This window comes from Triturus cristatus, chromosome 3_2 (assembly GCF_964204655.1).
Source record: "Triturus cristatus chromosome 3_2, aTriCri1.1, whole genome shotgun sequence".
Lineage (NCBI taxonomy): Eukaryota > Metazoa > Chordata > Amphibia > Caudata > Salamandridae > Triturus > Triturus cristatus.
The window spans coordinates 267,373,750-267,398,461 of NC_140584.1; the positions used below are offsets into that span (position 1 = coordinate 267,373,750).

General features: G+C 44.2%; 1 protein-coding gene across 1 annotated transcript; it reads left to right on the forward strand.

Annotated features, from left to right (window-relative positions):
- Positions 1 to 284: 284 nt before the first annotated feature.
- LOC146857090 (uncharacterized) lies at positions 285 to 1,996 on the forward strand. The gene is made up of 2 exons (XM_085647020.1): positions 285 to 717; positions 1,026 to 1,996. The coding sequence occupies exons 1-2, from the start codon at positions 285 to 287 to the stop codon at positions 1,838 to 1,840; spliced, it is 1,248 nt and encodes a 415-aa protein (XP_085503146.1). The 3' UTR covers positions 1,841 to 1,996.
- The last annotated feature ends 22,716 nt before the right edge of the window (positions 1,997 to 24,712 follow it).

A 24,712-nucleotide genomic window follows, 5' to 3' on the forward strand; every position in this document is an offset into this window, starting at 1 on the left:
CGATTCGCAAAATCAGATTCGCTAAACGGGATGTATAAAATAAATCGCTAATCATTTGCGATTCCTTAAATATCGCAAATAATTCGCAGAATCCCGTATTGCGATTTCTTAATAGCGAAATTCGCTAAATAAGAAATCGCAAAAACGGGAATCTGCAAGCCTGGTGCAGGCTGATGACATCACAAACAGGAAACTGTAGTGATTGCCTGCACCTGCTCACCTGAGCCACACCCAGAGGCTGCTTGTGGAGTGTGAGGAGGCTTTCCTGGAGACAGCAACCAGCAATGGATCCCAAACAAAACCAGCAGGGCAAAGATGCAGAAAAAAGAAAGAGAAAACACAAGTTTTCAGAAAAGGAGCAGGAGGTCCTCATTGAGGAGATGGTCTGCAGCCATGAGCTCCTGTTTGGGAAGAAGGCACTCAAAGTCCCAGAGGCCAGGAAGAGGAAAATCTGGCTGGAAATACAGAGCAAGGTGAATGCTGTTGGAGTCACCACACGCACCATCGAGGAGCTGCGCAAGCGGTGGTATGATATGCGCCAGAGGTCCAAGGAGAGGGTGGCAGCCAGACTCAAGGATGCCAGTCAGACTGGAGGAGGACCATCCACTGCAGAGCAGCCAACCCCCCATGAGGAGCTTGTGGAGTCAACCCTCCTGCCTGAGAGCGTTGGTGGTGTGGCTGCAATCGACAGCTCCGACCCCTCATCCAGCAGACAAGGTAAGATGCATGCCAAATCACCCTGCACTCCTCCCCATCCCTTGCACACTCCCCCAAATGCGCATAGTTAACTCCCAACATGCCAATCCAGCCCAGGTCTTACAGCACACCCAGCAATGCATCATGGTACTCGTAGTACTGTGTCTGACTGTGTGTCCATGACACCATCACAAGTAAATGCAACATATGTGTTTTGGGGATCATTGAATAGAAATGTGTCAGAGATTAGCCGTCAAAGATTTGTAACTTTATTGAGTGCCACATGCAGACAGTAACACAAACTCATATAGTCCCCTTTACATCCACAGCACACGCCATGCCACAAGAAGACAGCGCTGAGGGAGAGGAGCCTGCAGACCCTGCGGACTCCAGCGATGAGACAGAGCAGCAGCCAATTCAGCGCAGGAAGCGCGCACATGTGCCCCCACTGCCTCCATTTGAGGATGAAGTCCCAGCAACAGGCGATGACACCGACAGGAGAGAGGGGAGTCAGGGTGTGACAGACATGCCCCGTCATGACGCACCAACACCAAGGCAAAGGGAACAGGCCATTTCCAGGTCAAGGCCCAGGAGCAGCACTGCAACAGAAGGAGAAGGCACCGTGTTCTCCGGCTTGGAACAGTGCATGTTGCAGGAACAGCGCCTGCAAAGCAAGGCAATGCGGTCAATGAATCGCCAGCTAGGCCGCCTACATCAGGACAATCGCAACATGGTAGCGGCAATACGAGAGCTCTGTGCCACTTTGAGGGACACCCAAGCTGCCAATGACAGGGCTGGACGACGTGCCAATGCACGGCTACACAATTATACCAAGGCAGTCAACCGCCTCTGCACTACCACCAGCGCACTCACACGCAGAAGCGTAACCATGCAGGTGGACATGGCACATTGCTGCCAGGACATAGCGCGAGGGCTGGCGCAGGTGACCACTGCTGTGGAACAGCTGCAGACAGCCAATGCAGGTGGCAGCGCACTAATGGCCTCTGCTGAGAGTGAGGACACATCGAGTCGCAGCAGCATCACTCCAACCTTGCCAGGTGAAAGACGCCGCAGTGGCAGACAGGTAGCAGGCCAAGGGCGCACCATGGGGGTCAACCACCCTGGACGTCACCGACGGAGGTGATCATCTGCGGGGACACTGACTGCAACACGGGTGCATTAACCCGCAAAAGGCTGTTTGCCCTATTTCTTGTGCCTTCTCTGCACTGTGTGTACAACATGTGCTGGGGACAATTACTATTTCTTGCATGTGAAGTGTGATTAAACACTTGACACATCATCAGGCTTTGTCGTCTCATTTCCTCCATACTCACCTAAAAGTAGTTTTGTGTGATCTCAGTCCGTCTCTGGCGTCCAGCAGCTGCCCCAACTCCTGGTGCTGGTCTGGCAGGGGGAGCAGGGCGCTCGTCATCCGAAGTGTCTGTATCGGTCACATCAATTGTGGTGCCTTTCCTCATTGCCATGTTATGTAGCATTGCACAGCTTGACACGATTTTACAGCAGGTCTCAGGGCTGTATTGCAGTGCGCCTCCACTCTTATGCAGGCACCGGAAGCGGCTCTTCAGGATTCCGAATGTTCGCTCAATGACACAGCGTGTAGATCTGTGTGCCCTGTTGTAGCTCCTCTCACTTGCATTTGCAGGATCCAGGTATGGGGTCAGGATGAAGTCGCGCACTGCATAGGCACTGTCACCTGCATGGTAAAAAACACAATAGGTGAGTCAATGTCCCCCCCCTCAACTGATGTAGTGGATGTATTGATGTGTGCAATGTATTTACCGAGCAGGTACCCCTCCCCAAACTCTCCAGCACTCAGACGTCTGTGTATTCCGCTGTGTCGGAAGATGAAGGAGTCATGTGTACTGCCGGGGTATTTGGCTACGATGTCGGTGATGTGATACTTAGCGTTGCACACAATCTGTATGTTGAGGGAATGGTAGCATTTCCGATTCCTGTAGACATATTCAGTTTCTGCTGGGGGTGTGATGGCCACATGGGTCCCGTCAATGCAGCCGATGACGTGGGGGAAACGTGCAATCTGGTAGAAGTCCAGTATCGTTTGTTGTAATGCCTGTTGGGTGGTGGGGAAGTAAATGTGATGTGGGAGCCTCAGTAGCATTGCATCTAGGAAGGCATGGAAGAAGCGCGAAAGTGCACTCTGTGACACACCACCAACCTCCGCTATGACCCGTTGAAAACTCCCTGACGCGAGGAGGTGCAGGGAGCACAGGACCTGCACATGTGTGGGAATTGTTTGTGTCCTGCGAGTAGGGTGCTCCAAGTGGGGTTTCAGCTCCTCAATCAGGTCCATTATGGTCTGTGGGTGCAGTCTGTACTTGTCATAGATCTCCTCTTCAGTGTTCTGTAACAGGGTGATGCGCAGCCTGAAGATACGTTCCTGTCTCATTCTCCTGTGTGCAAGGGCCCGAATACGCAGCCTCCTGGCTATCACGTACATTGCAGCCATTGTGGGTGTGTTTGTTGCATTGTGGGCTGGTTTTTGTACCTTGCACCAGTTTACCACCTGCAAGCAATTGGTGTTAATAGCGATTTCTTAATTAGCGAATTTCGTGAAATCGCAATTTGCGATTTTTTCATACATGTGTTTGCGATTTCTTAGCTAGCGATTTCTTGTTAGCGATATTCGCAACGCTAAGGAATCGCAAATTAGGTATTCGCTAGGAAATTCGCAGTTTTCTTGTTTCGCAGCCTAAGAAATCGCTAATTTAGCGATTTCTTATTTTTCAGTTTGGAAGTGTGTCATACATATGAAATAGCGAAAAATCAGTCGCAAACGCTGTTTTTTGCGATTCGCAGCGTTTGCGACTAATTTTTGCTTTCATACATATGCCCCTAGTTATTACTACGACTGCAAAATATATGTGAGTAAAAATGAACACAACAAAAAGTCAATAAGATTGGACCGATACAACCAACTAATACATGTGTACTTTATTAGGCATTACAGGAATATTTGGAAAACACCTGTTGAAAGAAAAGCAAAATAGTCTCAGAAATGTGTGCACAACAGTGTTTGTACTTGTATAAACATCTTCAATCAACGAATTGTTTAGCACACATTGTCATATTGTGTGGAAGATCAAAATGTAAAATCCCTTACCTGGATGAAATCGGGAGGACTAACCACCGCTTCTGGTAACAACTCAGGGCATGAGGCAACGCTCTGTAACCAAGAAAAGGAAAGAAGAAATGGAAAGAGTACCAAAAACTAAAAACTAAAAAATGGCGGACCATGCTGGAATCACCACCTTTTCTAACTCGCATCACACAGGTTTATCAAGATCGCCACATGGGCATGAAGTCTAATGGATATGGCAAGACAGCTTATCAACTGACAAACCATGAATATACTTATCAGCATAGTGCATTGCCATGTTCATACATACAAAGAATTATATGGCAAATACTACTAATTTAGAAAGGACTCTATATATTTTCTGAAGAGAACAACTGACTGTTGTTCTCTGGTAATGTATGCAAAAATTGCCCCCAGCAAAGAATTCGTATACGGTAAAATCCTTTAAGGTTCAATGTCAGGCTATTGATTTGCAGATTGCAAATTACAATTGGGCTTCATGTGCTGATACTACACAGAAACCAAGAACAGAATAAAAGGAGAAAAAAGGAGGGACCCCCACCACACCCGCTGCACTAACCTGTCCGTCGCTACCTCGGAATAGCATCTGGTTGTCACGAGCAGTAGCCAGAGGTGACGTGCGCTGGGTTATATAGGGGATTCTGATCGCCTTCAAAGCTGAACCCCTGTGGCTGGCTAATCGAGTCGCACTCCAAATTACGTCATGTGGCTGGCCATGCTGTTCACCTGCTCAATGTGTCATCAAAGGACTACCAAAAACACCTGGGGAACCCGGGTAATGTAGTAACGCGCTCCAAATGTGCATCGTCAGTGTCTGTGCACGCCAAGCGCGTGTGAGTCATATCCTTAAAGGACTACACACCTGCGCTAAAAACATGGGCATTGTAGTCGCGTACACCCCCAAAAAAACGATTGTACTATATAACACGAGTGGGGAAACTAAGGGACACGCTCCCGCATCCTAAAAGTGTATATAAATGGAAAAGGAGAGACTACATATAGAATTTTAGGCTAACCTCCTGAAGCTAATGGTGACTATGAAAACTCTTTAATCGGTACTAAGCGCAAGCTCTTATTCAATGTTAGCCCAGTCACCATGTTGCTATGCCTCTAACTGAGGTTCACTAAAGTATGACGAGCGTGCAGCATGTGTATTGCCCTCTAGCATTTTGGATGCTACAAAGTGAACCATCTATTTGACTAAGTCTGTATACAGTATGGACAGACAAAAGATACCAATGTCAGAGGATGGTGACTCTGGTTTCACACAGTTATGTAGTATGTGTTGATGCCCCATGTCATCGCCTGTGAGTGTCTGATGTGTGCTGCAAGGAATGTGCACAACTTCTGAGTTGAACAGGGATATTCTCATAGGGTATACATGCTGTGATTTCTTAGTTAGGACTACCGGTAGCTACCCCAGATGTAGATATATCACTAATAGTGATTCACACTAAGGTCCAGGGGATCTCATCATTTAGCCCCTCGGAGTCACTACGTAACTTAAAAACCCAGCGCTGGTCTTTGTTAAATAAGAATCTGGAGCTATCGGTAACATGTGTCGGTATGTACGGCTGTTCAAGGACAGTCCACACCATCTCCTCTGGCCTGTGCTTAAGCTCAAGGAAGTGGTTGGTCAATCTTGTTGATTGTTTTTTACACGAATGGTGCTCTTGTGCTCCATTATCCTCTGCTTAACCCTTCTAGTTGTCATGTCCACATACTTTTTGAGACAAGGGCATATTATCAAATAGATAACTCTCTCGCTGTTGCAATTTGTATGCTTAATTTGTCTCCAGGGCCTGTTGGTGTCGATGTCTAGCTCAGTAGTGTGTTTAGTTTGTGGACAAACCCTGCATGTACGGCATGGATAATGTCCCTGGACCACTGGCATATTCCAGAGCGTTTCTTGTCTAGGGGCTATACCTCTTGGTTGCGTATGCTTTTTTAAAAGAGAAAAGGGTAGGAGGTATTCTCTCTTGTATAACATTTAAAATGCGCCAATGTTTTCGCACAATCTTTTGGATCTCATTTGACTGTGTACTAAATGTGTTAACACAAGTGAGTCTCGTTAGTGGGCATGACAACTAGAAAGGTTAAGCAGAGGATTATGGAGCACAAGAGCACCATTCGGTGTAAAAAACAATCAACGAGATTGACCAACCACTTCCTTGAGCTTAAACACAAGCCAGAGGATATGGTGTGGACTGTCCTTGAACAGCTGTACATACCGACACATGTTACCAATATCTACAGATTCTTATTTGACAAAGAACAGCGCTGGGGTTTTAAGTTACATAGTGACTCCGAAGGGCTAAATGATGAGATCCCCTGGACCATAGTGTGAATCAGTATTAGTGATATCTCTACATCTGGGGTAGCTACCGGTAGTCCTAACTAAGAAATAACAGCATTTATACCCTATGAGAATATCTCTGTTCAACTCAGAAGTTGTGCACATTCCTTGCAGCACACATCAGACACTCACAGGGGATGACATGGGGCATCGACACATACTACATAACTGTGTGAAAACAGAGTCACCATCCTCTGACATTGGTATCTTTTGTCTGTCCATACTGTATACAGACTTATTCAAATAGATGGTTCACTTTGTAGCATCCAAAATGCTAAAGAGTAATACACATGCTGCACGCTCGTCATACTTTAGTGAACCTCAATTAGAGGCATAGCAACATGGTGACTGGGCTAACATTGAATAAGAGCTTGCGCTTAGTACCGATTATAGAGTTTTCATAGTGACCATTAGCTTCAGGAGGTTAGCATAACATTCTAAAATTCTATATGTAGTCTCTCCTTTTCCATCTATATACACTTTTAGGATGCGGGAGCGTGTCCCTTAGTTTCCCCAATCGTGTTATATAGTACAATAGTTTTTTAGGGGCTGTACGGGACTACAATACCCATGTTTTTAGCGCAGGTGTGTAGTCCTTTAAGGATATGATGCACACGCGCTGGGCATGCACACACACTGACTAGGCGCATTTGGAGCGCTTTACTACATTACCCAGGTTCCCCAGTTGTTTTTGGTAGTCCTTTGATGACACATTGAGCACGTGAACAGCGCGGCCAGCCACATGACGTATTTTGGAGTGTGACTCGATTAGCCAGCCACAGGGGTTCAGCTTTAAAGGCGATCAGAATCCCCTATATAACCCCGCGCACGTCACCTCCGGCTACTGCTCGTGACAACCAGATGCTGGTCTGAGGTAGCGAGGGACAGGTTAGTGCAGCGGGTGTGGTGGGCGTCCCTCTTTTTTCCTCCTTTTTTTCTGTTCTTGGTTTCTGTGTAGTATCAGCACACGGAGGCCAATTGCAATTTGCAATCTGCAAATCTTTAGCATTACATTGAACCTTAAAGGATTTTACCGTATACGAGTGCTTTGCTGGGGGCAATTTTTGCATACATTACCAGAGAGCAACCGTCAGTTGTACTCTTCAGAAAACAACTAGAGACCTTTCTGAATTAGTAGTATTTGCCATATAATTCTTTGTATGTATGAACATGGCAATGCACTATGCTGATAAGTATATTCATGGTTTGTCAGTTGATAAGCTGTCTTGCCATATCCACTAGACTTCATTGCCATGTGGCGATCTTGATAAACCTGTGTGATGCGAGTTAGAAATGGTGGTGGTTCCAGCATGGGCCGCCATTTTTTAGTTTTTAGTTTTTGGTACTCTCTCCATTTCTTTTTTCCTTTTCTTGGTTACAGAGCGTTGCCTCACACCCTGAGTTGTTACCAGGAGCGGTGGTTAGTCCTCCCGATTTCATACGGGTAAGGGATTTTACATTTTGATCTTCCACACAATATGACAATGTGTGCTAAACAATTCATTGATGGAAGATGTTTATACAAGTACAGACACTATTTTGTGCCCAAATTTCTGAGACTATTTTGCTTTTCTTTCAACAGGTGCTTTCCAAATATTCCTGCAGTACCTACTAAAGTGCACAGGTATTAGTTGGTGGTATCGTTCCAATCATATTGGCTTTTTGTTGTGTTAATTTTTACTCACATATATTTTGCAGTCGTAGTAATAACTAGGTCCTGAGGAAGGCCATGATCGATGCAGGATCAAGATTGGCTGAAACATGTAGACCAGCGCGCTCGCACATCTTATCAGACCGCGCTTACACTGCTTTTAATCATCGACACCACAGTATACCCAATAAAGTTGTTCTCTCCTGGTAGTCAATTTTAACCACTCTCTTTACACACTGCATAAGGCACTTTCACCACACTGCTTCATGCACCATCAATCTTAGGAGATCTTAGGAGATCAAGCCGTAAGGATCATTCTTAAAACATCCGCAAGCTCCTCCTAAACACATCTAAGGAGTCGTAGCTCCTTGGCTGCACTAGGCCTGCAGTCAAGAGGAGATCCCAGATGATGAAGCATGCCACTTCGGTGGGTGATGGGATTCCGTCCTCTTAAATAGGACTCCTTTAGTGCACATTTTCCTGTTGATTTGCCCATTGTTGACCAATAACTACTTGCAACTGAACTCCGCAAAATCAGATGTGCTTGTGGTAGGTTGGGATACACACCTATGGGGCAATCAATGGTGGCCAAAAGCCCTAGGCTCCCCTCCCCAGCCGAAAAGTATGGTTAAGAATCTGGTAGTGATGATGGACAGTGCCCTTTCATTCGAACCGCAGGCTAAGGCTGTGGCAGGTACCTGTTTTGGTCTCCTATGGGGCCTCAAACCCATCCTGGGGCTATTCGATGCATCCACTCGACAAATGTTCCTTCAATCCACCGTGCTGTCACGTTTGGACTATTGCAATGGGCTACTACTTGGCGCTAACAAAGCTGTGACGAAAAGGCTTCAACAGCACAGAATGCGGCCGCCCGCACGCTCTTCGCACTACCTAAACAATGTCATGCAGCTGACCTCCCTCGGCGGCTTCACTGGTTACCTATAGAACAGAGAGTTCACTTCAAGACTTTTTGTACCACACATAAGATCCTGCATGGCCTGGGTCCGCAAATCCTGAGCGATCTATGCTCGGTGTATACCCTGGCTTGGGCCCTGCGCTCGGCGGACCTACACCTGGCCTGTGTCCCGCGGGTGTGCAGGACCAGAGCCAGAGGGCGCTCTTTCAGGGCACTGGCCCCTGCCCTCTGGAATACCATCCCTCTTGTTGCCCGCGGCATGCAAGACCACTGGGCATTCAGGAAACTGATCAAGTCATGGCTTTTTTCCAATCTCTAGTCTATTCCCTCTCTGTCCGCCCCTACTCTGGATCAGCGCTGGGACGCCCCGATGCGGGGGCAACCATGCGCTCTATAAATGCTCATAACATAACATAAAATAAGAAGGAAATGCCACCATCTTCGCAAGATCGATAGGTAAAGTCTAAAGAAGACCGAACCCTAAAGGGCTGCTCCAGATGTTAGGTGAGAAGCCCCAAATGGTCTAGTGAGGGACACATCATATTGCTAAGACATTTTGGCCTAGTTGTAGTTATTTTGTTGACGTAACCATCATTTGATTGTACTTAACTGACCACTTGGTTATCATATTGTTTAAAATGTAAACAAATAATATAGTAGCCTGACATTGAAAGTTGCTTTAGTTTGCTGCACTGGCTCTACTTTCATCATTTCATTGAGTGTAGTGTCACATAGAACCTACCTTGAGAAGTAATTTGTTGTATTGTGATTCTTTCAGTGTCTCCCCTCCACTGCTGTACTCTGGTCTCGAGGCTGCTGAAGAGGTGGTTGACGATCCTCATCTTCAGATTCAGGGCCTGATTTAGAGTTTGGTGGACAGGTTACTCTGTCACAAACCTGACGAATATCCTGTCTACTGTATTACAAGTGCCATTGCATATAATGCACTTGCTATATGCGGACTGGATATACATGACGTTTGGGACAGAGTAACTCATCCACTGAACTCTAAATCAGGCCCTCAGTGTCCTCAAAAGTGAAAAGTAGTCCTCCTAGTTGCTATGTTGTGCAACATGGCACATATCTCCACAATTTTGTTCGGTCTCTCAGGAGCATACTGTTGTGCACCTCCACTCTTGTGAAGGCACTGACATTTTGATTTCAGCATGCCAAATGTTTGTTTTATCACTGCTCTGGTGCGATGATGAGCAATGTTGTGACGCTTTTTGTTTCGGTTTGCAGTGGCCAGGCATACGGTCAGCATCCAAGGTCTCAACGCAAACGCACTGTCACCTGGAGCAAAAAACATAAGTGTAAGCTGGCAAAACCTAAGATTTGACGCTCATATCAATATGTGTCATTATGCAGTATCACATTTCCTAATAAGTCGCTTCCTCAGACTCTAACAACAAAATAGTGAAACCTAGGGTCAGGACTACGAGCTCGTGATAATCCTCAGACTCCCCTCTTTCCAGGCGTTGGTGTATTCCACTGTGCCTGAAGATGTATGAATCATGGGTGCTCTCTGAATATTTTGCCTCTATATCTGTAATTACATTATGTGCTTCACATACAACTTGGATATTGAGGGTATGTGCATTTTTCCTATTTCGAAATAGGTATTCTATATGGGCTAGAGGAAAATAGGAACATGTGTTTCATATACACATCCTAAGACATAAAAAAAAGGCAACATCACACTTTGTGATACTACACCAGCAGCAGCAATCATGTTCTGGTAGCTGCCCAAAGCCAAAAGGTGCATTGAGCACAAGACCTGCACATAAATGGGGATAGACCTGCTGTACAGCGTACTGCTTTCCATATGTGGTTTTAGCAATTTAATAAAATCTAATATCACTGCACTACATAGCCTGTATTTTTCAAAGATTTCCTTCTCAGTCTGTTGGAAATTGGTAAGCCTGTTTCTAAATATCCTATCCTGTATGCACCTCCTCTGCTGAGCAGTCAGTAGCTGCATCCTCCTCGTAATCACATAGAGAGCAGCCATTGTGGAAACCCCTGGGCATTCTGCACCAACTGTTATAGTTTGCACACAATTACCACTGAAAAATGAATTAGTGCAAAAGTGGATGTGCAAACAGGCATTTTTGCATCTATTGCTACATGCTATAGCCTCGAACATAAGGTTTGCGACTTGCAAATACTGGTTCTGTATTTGCGACTCGCAATCATCGGTTTCAAATAATATAGATTCACTAACTGGTCACATAGCTATTTTTGGTTAATGAATGGTGTTCGTACATGGCAAAGCATCACTTTTTCAGTCGCTAATGTACTTGCAACAGATTTGCTAGTCGCAAATTGTTCGTACATCTAGCCCTAAGTAACATTTCTCATGTTGTGCTGGTTTCAGTGTATCACTTACAGATAAGAGTGTTGCGTTTCTATTTGAAACTAATAAGAGATGGAAAATAATGGACGTTATAACAAAATCCATTTTTCATTCTTTAATGAAGCCTTAGTCAATTAGATACATATAAGGGTATTGATACACCAACCTGATATGGCTCATAGCCAGATCCCATGCCTCAACCAGTAGAACAACTCACCCCCGCCTCCAATGGATAAAATGGACACCCATACCCACACTGCCACAGAGACGTACCAAGCTGCATCTTAGCCTTGAGAAAAGGAACTGCAAGCTTGGATTTGATTATCATATGGCTGTTTTCTCAAGCTATAACGTGATCTTGCTTGGGTGAGATGTTTCCTAGCAGTTTGGTCTAGACGGTTCTATTTGTTACAGGATGAAGAATTATTAGTATATACATGGTTACCGTCTTTAAGAATGCTGCCAAGGTGCAAATTAATGAGATAAAATGAGATGGAATAGAATGCTTTCCTCAGAAACTACGTCAGGGTACATAAAGGTTCCACTTTTTGCACTTTTTATTTATAGCAACATGGGACAATGACCACACTTAATAGGCAGAAATATATATATATATATTGTTGTTTGCTTAAAATCCTTCTCCACGCTAAAAAGTTCCATATTGAGATCCACTGTCACAGGTCTCTTGGCCCTGCATTTCGCGATGGTGCAGTCTCCCGGTAGGCTACCGTAATATCAAGTTTCACATCTCCGCCACAGTGAAATAGAGACGCTCTCTCAAGCGTCTTTAATCTGGCAGCAAGCAGGAATAAAATCACGGCCCAACGCGTTTCGGACATCTCAAGTCCTTGATCACGGGCAGCTGGCAAAACAAATCAAAATATATTGCAGTTACTGAATAAATAGTCACATGATCTTCCACATCTCGCTCTACGTGAGCTTGGCATGATAACCAAAATGCATTCTGTGATCAGTAGTCTGCACAACATTGAATTATTCCTGCATTAGGTAAATAGATATCCAGCACAATTATATTCACATTCTTGTGTGCTTAAAATACTTTGCCACGCTAAAAAGTTCCATATTGAGATCCACTGTCACAGGTCTCTTGGCCCCACATATCGCAGTGGTGCAGTCTCCCGGTAGGCTACCGTAATATCAAGTTTCACATCTCCGCTACAGAGAATTGGAGACGCACTCTCTCTCGTCCTTAATCTGGCAGCAAGCAGGAATAAAATCGCGGACCAACGCGTTTCAGACTTGTCCTTGATCAAGGGCAGCTGGCAAAGAAAAGTTCTGTTTTTCTTGTTTTTTGTTTTTCTTGCTTTGAACAGTTGCTTCAATTATGCTCCTTGACCTGACCTGCCTTTTACCTCAGCTGCTACTTTGAGGTCAGAACTCAACTGTAATAACTTATATTAGTCAAATTCTGATGTCTTTTCTTTAAAATCCGAGATTTAATGCATCATCAGACCCCGATTATAAAGAAATTAGAGAGTGTATTTATACAGGGATTACAGAATTCCATGTATTATAAACAAATGTATACAAATATTAGCAGAAGATCCAGTGGTGTAGGAAGACCGCAGGTAATAGGAGGAGGTGGGGATACCTGTTTTGCCTCCCCATGACGGCCATGGGTAAAAGTGGGGAGGAGGGTGCTGGCGATACCTGCTTTGCGACCCGCGATAGCCGCACGTTAGAACACGGGGGATCTCTGCCCCCAAAACTCATGCCGCCCTATCACACCAGTTTTTTTTTTTCGTTAATGGGTTCTCTTCCAAAATCTAAAAAAAAAACTATCAAAATCTAATATGATCCTCCAGGTCTGTTTGTTATGCGATGTGAAGTGAAGTGAAAAGCATTATGTGAAGTAACGTGAGAGTTAATCTGCTGCACAGCATTGAGAGTGCAGCATGTGGTGGTGGTGGTAGGCTGACTTTAGGGTGGTGCAACTAATGCAGCTGCACTGGGCGAGGACCTGGAGGGCAGATGCCAACCTCATGGGGGGGTCTGTGTTTAGAAGTACAATTTAAAAGCACCTGCTGAAGTGTTCTTTGTGCATCCAGCTTTCAGGCAGCAATACAAATATCATAATAACTGTTGTGATTAATGCTAGAGAGAGAGAACCGGATTTTTCACTTGCTTTAAAGCAGCTCAGATGGATTACATGCCTGCTGGAAAGAACAGATATGTATTTTATGTGGATAGCTGAGGGGATTAGTAAAGCCTGCCTTTCCCAGTGCTTTAAAACAAATTACATGTATTTGAGCTAGAGTATTGGAGAGATGACGTGCACTTTTGTCAGGTGGTAGTGAGGGAATACGAGGAGGAGGTCATATGGAAGGGGGGCGCAAAAATGTTCTTTGGCACTGGGTGACACCAGCGCTAAAGCCGGCCCTGCCTGTGAATAGATCACTTCCTTCAGATTGAAGGTTCTGTGTTATCTGCTGACGTTGCAGTGCCACCTCGTTTAGTATGCCTTTGAAAAGAACATACTAATAGGCTTGACTAATCCCTATGCTCGAATCGCAACCAGAGTAAATTGAAAAGAACATGGCATGTTACTAAATTCTGTGGTCGAACTAACCATGGCCCGAATTCAAAAGCAATTTGGCCCTCTTTATGGAAGGCTCGTAGTTGGATCTATGACTGGTAACTCCCAGAACTAGTCAGCTTTGTAGGGTATTTCTTAATTACAGGAAAGGGTGGAATTTGTATCTTCAGCTCTCGATCTGATTATATACACACTTTTTCCTCCAGCAATGTAGTACACATCAACATGGGCCATGGTAGTCTGTGGACCACCAGGCATAATTCTCTATACTTCTCATTTGGGAAACACGAAATGCAAGCACCTGAGCTCTGATAGGTTTGTCAGGGGAGCTTCAGATGCATTTGTGAGGGGCTTGTTGCAGGAGTTATACTGAGGTTATGTCAGCAGCTATCTATGGCCACATGTCAGGGTGACCAACAAAGTCTGTTGTGACATGGAAAGTGTTTGCTCCCTTTCGGTTGAAAACAAAAACTTCCATTTGACAGCACTCAAAATCTGTCTGGAACTCAGGGCCGGACTGGGAACCAAAACCGGCCCTGGCAAAGTGCTCGGCCAGCCCCCGGGGATGGGGGGGCCGCCGAGCTTTTTGCCCAGGCCGGTTTTCGGCCGATTTTGTTACAGGGCCGATTTCTATGCTGCAAAAACGGCCCTGTAATAATAACGGCCCCCAGGGGCCCAAAACCGGCCCCCACCCGTGCGGCGCACCAGGGGAGTGCCCGGTGCCCGCTACGGCCAGTCCGGCCCTGCTGGAACTCTCACCAATATATCTTCAGCTGTGGCTTTGAAATAACACAAGACTCAGTAACCCTCCCAGTGCACTTTGGCCATTGTGATCCATCTTAGCAAGGTTGCAGTCCTTCCAGTGAAACAATGCTTGATACATATTAGGAGGTTCATCCAATATTTCATCTTTGTAGCTTAATAGTGAAGACTTTCTTCAGATCTTTCATTTTCTTAGCCCCAGACATGTGTTTCGCTCTTCATGAGCTCTTTAGTGGAGCATAGCAAGTAGTGAGTGGCAAACTTGTTTGCAGCATAAATAAAAAGAAAACAGTGCCTTTTTAACTGTTCATCAAAAGGTGTGTTACTGCAGGGTCATCTCTCTCTTGTGCATAGACACTGGCACGAAGCCCTTATGCAAAAACCCCTCTATTTGATAGCACTCAAAACATCAAAACAGGGTGGGCACTCACGCTCACTTTCCTACAAGTTGATCTGGTTGCTGCAATACCTTCTCACCAGGCTTCTAAACTCTGCAAATTTGCAATACTCCATTTAATTGTGGAAGAAAGAGGTTGGACCAGTTCTCTTGTGCTTAAGGGTTTTGGTGACTACGAAGAAATCGTTGTAGTAAGTATTACTTGTTGTCCCTGTAACCAGAGGAATCCGATAGTACTGTGGAGTCACTGGATTTACGGATAGACTCATTTTAAAAAGTCACAGCTTACTGTTGAGTGTCGATTGGGGGTGTACACTTAGATACAATAAATAGTGCACACAAAAAGGATTGAAAGACAATTCTAGTTATTTGGTAAAATATTAAAGTTATTAGCATTTAAGTTCAATATGTGTTCAATATCTAGCAGTTAAACCATAAACCTATAGTATTTATAGGTTTACTGTCTCCCTCTACATTATCCACTGAAGTACACAGTGCGTGGATAAACACCAAGCGTGGTGATGATGTGCCACAAGTTCTTGGGAGTAAGTAGACGCTGCACCCCTGGTCAACATAGGAAGTTCCTCAGCATCACATGTGCTGTGGATGATGGGGTAAAAGTGTTAAAGGCGGACCTTGATTTTGCGACCAAGTCCTTTGGGTGTTATTCTTAGTGCACTGTGCTCAGTGTGCTGGTCTGAGAGTGGCCCGCAGGTGTGGTGGGAAACCATGGTTAGTTTAGAATAGGAATGGGCTGTTCTGAAGCATCACCATCGCAAGTCCTTGAGGTGATCATCTCTTTTGATGTGGCAGCCAGCTGGCAGTGCAGGGTGGAAGGGCTCACAGAGTAACAAAGTGCTGCAGAGGAAAGCAGTTTATTGGCATGATCTGGCTAATCTACAGTCAACAGCAGTCTGTTCAACAAGGTTGGTTGAGCTCGCTCCCCCTCACCATCAGTGCCACTTCCAGCAGGGTTCACCCAACTGAAGTGGATGGTGAGGAAAGACCGAGTGATAGCTGCTGTGGTGATGCCATTCAGAGGGTGTGACATGGCGCATCAATTTGTTCTCCAGTTTAGGGAGAGCTCATATCGCAGGGGATAACAACAGAGAAGGAAGGTGGTTGTCCCAATGAGGCCAAGCAGATTCTCAGCTAGCACAGCAGGCTACCTGCTTTTCCCAAGATGCAAGGAAGCTCAGACTTCTCATCCTTCGTCCTAGTGTATGGTTTCTTCTCCTTCACAGAGGCTAACCGAAAGTCACGTCTAGGGGCCAGACTTGTCTTCAGTACTGGTGTACAGACCTGCAATAGAAACGTGAACTTGAATTCATCTTTCTTTGGGCATTTTTCAGTTTTATGAAGACTAGCTTCACAAAGCTTTAGCTGCTGGGATTCAGGGAGATGCCCAAATTGGGGGTACCCACCTTCACTTGTCCAAAAAATGCTTTTTGCACACCTCTTCTACTCGTGCTGTGGAGGGGTTCCAATAATGACAGGCTATGCAAATATTATAAGGGAAAGCCATGAGACAGGCTGACGGCTTTGAGAATGCAAGTAAATGGCCAGTGATCAATATAGAACAGCTTCCAATCAATCAATCAATCAATCCCAATCCCAATTCCAAAAACCATTAGCTAAGCCATGGCATGGTCATAAGGACAAATCAAACACAAGGAGATGATGGACGGAGCGCTGAAACTTTTCAGACTCTCACCCCCAGCCACTAGAGTTGAATCCATCATCATTATTTAGCTCACTTCACCACCCCAGTTCAGACCCAGCCACATGCAAATCAGTCTTGACCCTGTTTCCATGGGAACAGTCCAGCCCGAACTGCCAATGCAGATCTTCCCTGTATCATAAGGACAGACAGTGCCACTTTGCGTAAAACCCTCTAGTCGAGCCGACTAACTCTGCTAAGGATCAACACAAATATCAAGTAGAGCACCTGTCATAGGACGTGCAATGGGTGCTCATGCAAGAATTCACATGGTGCAATGAGAAGGACAGCATATGGTGATCACGCCAAGGACATCAACGTTACATGGACTGCAAATTAGGTTCTGCTGGAGAAACCCGCAACTTTACAACTTAATAACATAATAAGTGTAAGATTCCTAAGGGTTTTATTCACTTAATGTGCTGTTAAAAATCCCATAAATCGACTTTTTGCCATTTTATTTCCCTGAATAGTCACTGAATTTTGCATGAGTTGTAAATGAAAAAGATGTATTTACCAATTTCTGTAAAAACAAAATGGCGGGCCAAGCTCAATTTCGCACACCACCAAATTACCTCTAAATGTCAGAATAAAATCAAGAGACTCCAGATAAAAAATAGGATTATATTTCGAGAGTTTAATGTGAAGAGCAACTGGATAGATGTTGTTTAATGTTGTCTTTTCATTGGATTAGAAATAAAACTGACACGCATCGGTGTGTATTGCACAAAACCTACATTTAATTCAGGCACACAGTCATTCTAGGCTCAGCACTTTGACTGCCCTTCGCTTTCTTGTCAGCAGCTCGTTGAGACACACACGTCTCTGCTGGGATTGTGCCAGAAAGCTCAGTGAGCGAGTACAACAGCCATTGGAGCCATTCTGCATGTGCCAGGAAGGGAGGGAGGTAACTCCATTGAAAAAGATGTCAAGTGCAACTTCAGACATAACCAAATTGCTCTATCTTTTCTTCCCAACTGAGCTGCAATGGTCACGCTGTGCTGCAAATTGCCCAATCAGATCACAGAGACAGGCTTCTGGCTGCATGTGAACAATTCCCTGCTTCCTCCAATTGTTCTGGCGCCACCAGGGAAGAGAGTTATGTGGGTAGGACAAGAACAGCACCACTTTTACATCTACAAAAGGAAGAGGCAGATGAAAACTGATAGCTATATGCAGAGATTATTAGCATGAATTATGGGGTGCTTGGACAAAGTGCATTCAATTTGGGACATCCACCTGTCTCCACAACCCTTAACTTGAAGTGGCATTATAGTGATCTCTTTTTCTACAAACCCTGATCTGGAAAGCCTGTCAGCAGATTGTACTTTTTGATTATTTATTCAAAAGGTGCAAGGGTCTTCATGACAGCAGAATACCCGAATACATCACAATCCACTCAGACCGTTCAGGTGACACAAAGTCCTTTCACCTTAATGAGGTGGCTGTGGCAAATTAAATTAGACCATGGCTAGATCCCCACAGACCTACGGAGATCGGAATATTGCCTGCTCATGTGAAGTTGGAACGAAATCTGGCAGTCAAGTTTGATGCTAACCTCACTGTTGCCACTCAGGTGTGTGCCCTTGTCTCTCTTTGTACTTTCCATACACAAAACTAAGGAAAGTTCTTCCCCCATCTTAACAAGAATGGCAAGAGATTGGCTGTTATGGCCATAGTTTGATTCTGCCCGGACCAAGCAAACTAATTTTTCTTGGGTCTCACTGAGCATTTCCCCCAAATAATTCAGCTCCTGGTGGCTGGTGCCAAAAGATAGATTTGACCTTGTACGATTCTCTATACTGCGACCTCTTACACTGGCTTCCCATTACGGAATGCATTTTGTTGAAGACACTCAGCAAGGCATGGCATTTGTGGCACTGGTGTAATTGTGACATTGGTGATGTTGGTCTTAGTGGTTGTTTTGGTGGTAGTTGTTTGTTATTGGTGGTGGTGGAGGTAGTTGAAATGAAGTACGATGTTCTGTTGTAGAATCGATCTGAAGGTTTATTTATAAGGAACAGGAAACAGGTAACGGATTGCGTCCTACCCACAATGAGCAGGGAACAGCAACTGAAATATCGAGAACGCTAGAATCTAGAATCCAATGACACGCCTGCCATTCTGTGAACGTGACAGCACAGGTAAAATCATTACAAATCTTCCCCCTTTCCCCCCAAAAAAAAACCAACAAAAGAAATACTAAAAACAAAAGTCAATGCAAAACAAAATCATAGAGTCTCGTAGGAAGTTTTCCAACACACATGCTTTTTCTTAAATTGGGTGAAACATCAGGAGAATAATTTTTTTGGGACTTATGTGAAACAACAAGAGAATTATTTTCAGCGACAGACAGTTTAGGTACAGAATCAGAACTATTAAGATTCCTCACAAGAGCAATCCTATTAAGATTCCAAATGCGTCCATCACTTAGCCTGACAGCATTTAGGAAAAGTTTTTTAACAACATAGGGTGAGGAATATTTTGAAACACCCGAAGATTTTTGTGGAAGACGAACTCATACCCTATCACATTCTCGCACACGAGTGTGCGTGACAGCGTGTCTAGAGTCAAAGTAAGCATTCCTGTTAGCAATTTTTAAATCTTGACTGGCTTGCCAAGAAGCTGACCCATCGGTATTAACAATGTCTCGTGACCCTGTGCTCTTGCTCCTCATCCATGACTGAAACATACGAGTATTAGGTTTTCTACTACGACAAAGTTCAAAAGGAACCATGGATGTAGCGGAGTGCGGAAAAAGTCGATAGATCACAACTCTTTCTTGAATTTCGGCTTTCCAGTCTTTGTTTAGAGATTTGGCCAGTTGAATGGAGTCCTTCAACACACGATTTAACCTCTCCACCATACCGTTAATTTCTGGATGGTAGAGGGCACAACGTTTGTGTCTGATCCCTTTCTCAGCAAGATACATCTCCATCTCTTTAGAAATCAATTGAACTCTGTTGTTGGTAAGGAGACTATCGGGGAGTCCCTCACTTGAAAAAATCTCATCACGAGATTTGATGATGACCTTAGACTCGATATTGTGGCAAATTTTAATTTCTGGCCACCTTGAGAAAAGATCAATTAAGACTAAAACAAAAGATTGGCCAGAGTTACTGAAAACAGGGCCTAATATATTAAGAGCAACCTCTTGCCAGCAACGAGAAGGAGTTTCACGAATAACCATAGGCTGGACTCTAGTTTTAAGTATTTTGTCAGAGGTGTTACATTCTTGACAGTCCCTAACCACACGCTCAACCATCAGATCTATTCCGGGCCACCAGAAGTGTAAACAAATTCTTTCTTTCATTTTAGAAATTCCCTGGTGAGCCTGTTCAGCAATTTTTTCTCTGAGGGAAAGAGGTGGGATTAATCTAGTGCCCCTACGAAGTAAACCTGAGGAGACAGATAATTCATGTCGTACATTCCAGAATTTCTGCGTTTCTTCATCGAGACATCTAATTCCCTTCCAACCCTCCTTCACTAACTCACAAATTTTGCACATAACCGAGTCATTCTTCATGGAGGATTTCCAGTCATCTTCACTCAAGGCACCGCACGTGACCTCACAAACTCTATAATCGTCATCATCATCACATTGCCCTACTGATCCACCATTTATTTCAACAGAGTCATTCATAACAAGGCGAGACAATCAGTCAGACACTTTGTTCTGTGCACCAGGTATGTGATGAACCACAAAATCATAGTCCTGTAAGGCAACAATCCATTTTGGGATTCTGGAGGAGACAGCGTCCAAACTCATCTTTGTGAATGGATCTTTTAAGGGTTTGTGATCTGACTGTACAGTGAAGGAGCTTCCCCAGAGAAACTTTTTAAGTTTTTTAATTGCCCAGAAGATGCAAAGTGTTTCTTTCTCTATTACTGAGTATTGTAATTCAGCTCCTACAAGGGTTCTTGACAAGAACATTATGGTTGTTTCGTTTCCATTTTTGACTTGTTTGAGAACTGCTCCAAGGCCTTTTGAGCTGGCGTCAGTGACAAGTACTGAAGATGCAGAGGTATCAAAACTATGAAGTGCAGGAGCCTCACTCAACACTTTTTTTACATCATCAAATTCTTCTTGACATCTACCTGACCAAATAAACCTCACACCTTTCTTAAGGAGAGATCTTAGAGTGTGAGTACGGGAAGCAAATTGAGGAACAAATTTATTGTAATATTCTGCCATCCCCAGGAGAGTGATTACAGTTGTGCTATTGGTGGTGGTATTTATAGTATTGCAATGGTTGTTTTACTGGGTTTGATAAGGGTGGTGGTGTGATATTGGTGATGGTCTTGCTGGTAGTGATTTTGGTGGTGCAAGTATTGCTGGCAGTGGTATTAGAGGCATTGGTGGTATTATTGCCGCACATAGTGGTAGTGGTGGTGTGGCATTGGTGGTGGTATTGTCAACAATAGCATTAGTGGTGTTGTCTGAATTAGATGTGATGTGGCATTGGTGGTGTGGTAAATCTGGTATTGTTGTGTTATAGTGGTGTGTTAGCAGCAGTATAGAAGGTGAAATTGGTGGTGGTATTTTGTAAGTGTTGATGATTATTGTGTTCTTTGTGGTGTGGTATTGATAGTTTTCGTTGGTGGTATTAACGGTAGTGGTAGTGGTGGTGTGGTGTTGGTTGCTGTGGTACTGTTGAATTTGGTGGTGATGGTATAAGTGGTGGTATTTAAGGTATTGTATTTGTGGTGGCATTGGTATTGCTGTTAATGGTCGTGGTGTGGTGTTAGAGATGGTGGAATTGGTGCACTTGGCAGTGAAAGGATCAGTAGTGGTGGTATAGTAGTATTGGTGCTGATACTGTTGATATTGTTGGAGGTGGTAATTGTGGCAATATAATTGGTGGTAGCATAGGTAGTTACATTATTGGTGTGGCATTGGTGGTACAGGTAACAACAGCATTATTGGAGGTGTGATATTGGTGATGTTATGGTACTGTGGGATAGGTGGTGGTGTAATATCGGTAGTATTGGTTGTGTAGTGGCTGTGGTGGCATTGGTTGTGGTACTCTTATAGCACTGATTGTAGTGGTATTTGTGGTAGTGTATTATTGATAGTGTGGTATTATTGATGGTGTGGTGGTAACCTTGGTATTGTTTCTGATCATGACAGTATTTATGATAATTGTCGTATTAATGATTGTGGAAATAGTGGTGTTATTGGTTTCGGTATAGTAAAGGTGGTGATGGTTGTATTATTGATGGTGGTTTAGCTTGCGGTATTGCTGGTGGTGATATGGGCCTTACTAGTGATATTGGTGGTGGTTTTGATGGTATTGGAGTGGTGGTGGTATTAGTGGTATGGCCATTGGTGTTGTGTTGGTTATGGTATTGTCAGTGAAATTGGTATTTCCCTTCTTGTGGAACTAAAGGTGATGTGGTATTGGTGAGATAGTTATTGGTAGGATGCTGATGCTGTTGGACGTATTGAGGGACGTGGAGGTGGTATTAGTATTGGTAGTTTTGTTTGTTTTGTGTTGTGTTGCCGGTAGTATTGGTGGAGATGGAATTGGGGTGGTGTTGGTATTGATGGTAGTATTGGTGGTAGTGGTATTGGCTGTGCAGGTGATAATATTAGTGGTTGTTGTGGTGCTGTGCTATGTTTGATGGTGATACTATTTGTGCTATTAGCAGCATTTGTACTGGTTTCAATGGTAGTGGTGTCATTGGTAGCGTTACAGTTGTTGCAAATATGAGATGAAGAAAAGACTGGAGCAAATGTGATCACCGAGTGTAAATTTTAGGTTTAAAACACTCCCTCATGCATTCCAATGCAAGCACTACGTAGGAGGTGGAATGGGACACCAAACCATCCATAACATGAACCAGGAGAGAAAGATGCCTCTGGGTGGAGCCAAAGCCTACTCTACGTATATTTTAAAGAACTGGTAACAAAAGGCCATGCGAACAGCTAAAGCTGTCTATAGCTAGATCTAAAAGAAACGTAAGATAACAAACAGCTTGTGATAAAATACAGTATATTCACTGTAGCAATACATACCTTGATATTCTTAAAATGATATGGTAGAAACAACTTCCTCAATAAAGTGTAGCTAAGATTGTGGGTCCATTGGCAAAGAAGTACATGTGTAAAATATTCAACAAAATAATTACACACACGATGTAACCATTCTTCAGAATTCTCGCCTGCAGGCATATATAACTCTCTTTAATGATGAGCTTCACAGTGTCATGTTCAATGTGAAACGTCTTCATTATCTTTTGCAGAGAGATATTTCTGGGGGACTCTGACCTCCACCAGACAATACCCAACATAATCATGTCAGGATTTTTAATCCGGCATACATCAAAACCTGCCTTGTAGATGCTGCTATGACCTATCCTGTTGGACTGGTTACTTTCTGCAGAGTAAAGTCAGATTTTTGCCTTCCTTTACTGAACACATTTTGTTGGCTTTTAGGTCTGTGCATTTTACTCCTGGTAATCAGTGGTAAATTGCTTGTGCTCTTGAACAAAAACATGGTAATACTACCCTACAACTTATTGGTACTTTTAATTTACTTAAAAGTCCCCATTACATGGTATTACATGTACCCAGGGCCTGTACATTAAATGCAACTAGTGGACTGCAGCACTCATTGTGCCATCCACTGAAGTAGCACTGTAAAATATGTCTCAGGCATGCCACTGCAGCCTGTAGTGCAGTTTTAAACTGCTATTTTGACTGGGCAAAATACATATTTTGCTAGGCCGAATCCTTCCTTTTTAATACTGATAAATCACCCAAAGGCAGGCCAGAGAGCACTGTATTTGAAGAGTAAGACATACATAATTAAGTTGCACATGTCCTGAAACTGAAAACTCCTAAAGTCGTTTTTCATCGTCGTAAGGCATATCTCTCTAATTGACTAACACTGGGTTACCTTAATATGTTTAATAAGTGCACATTTTAGGTTGGGAGCAGATAGAGATATGTTGTTTACTCTCAAATGAAATGTAATTAAAAAACCTCTCTAATGCTGAATTCGGGTTTTAAGTTACAATTTCGAAAATGCCACTTTTAGAAAGTTGGCATTTTCTTGTCGCCAACAAGCTGAGTGTCCTGGGTCACATGCCTGTGAATGGCTTTGCTAGCAATGTTTCTATATTCCTTCCAGACAGTGATACAAACAAGGCTTTGGTGTGGATAGGGCATCCTTGGAGAATTAAAGGGGAAGGGCTGTACCCAGCCCCACTGACACTTCAAAGGGCTTTGCATCCTGCACACAAAAAGGAGCCTGTCACCAGGCCTGCCTTGCCTTTTGCCACTACAAGACGGTTTGGAGCCTTGGCAGGGGAAGGTCAACAACTTTACAGAATGTTGGGGTAGGACAGGGAGTCCCTCAACACAAAGGCTGGTATGAGATATAAATATTGAACCTCATAGCCACTCATCAGAAGACCCCTGGTACTGTGGAAGTTACAAAAGAAGGGCTGCCCTGCTGCCAGAGGACTGATTTGCTGGTTGAAGGACTACCATGCTGTCTGAGAAGGCAGACTGTACCTGCTTGCCTATATCCCAGGCTAACCAGAGTGACTCAAAGGGTCAGTTGGCTGATCTCCTTTGTGAGCTACAGGGACACAACAAGTTTCAGAGGCCTACCTGCAACTACCCAGCTGACATGCTTTAACTAGACCTGCAACTGGACTTTTCTGAGCACTGCTGGCTTCCACAGGAGAAAGTTACTGATCCCCAAGAGGTGCCTCTCCAGGTTCTGGACCCTTGGTTTGCATCAGAGCATAATCGTCCTGAAATAAAAGTTAAAATCCTGAAGGTTGGGTTCCATGCGATTGTCAACATGCCCATTTGTGTCAAGCCTCTACCGCCCACGATGACCACCATCTTGGAGTACCTACCAGTGAGACCTGCTGTTCATGCCGGCAACTACTGCCCGCAGTGGCTGGCAATGCTAGATTTGAACTGCGCACTACAGCAGCAACAGCCCATAATGACCGCCAACGTCAAGCTACAGAAACGACCATCCACAATGCTTGACTGTTTTTTTGTGCTACGGCGACGACTGTCTACATCGCCCAACCTGCCCTTCATGCCACAGCAATGACTGTTCACAATGCTCACCCTCATCCTTGCAGCCTCCTCCACTGCAAACTGAACTCTTTGTGACAGACTTTGAAGGCAAACT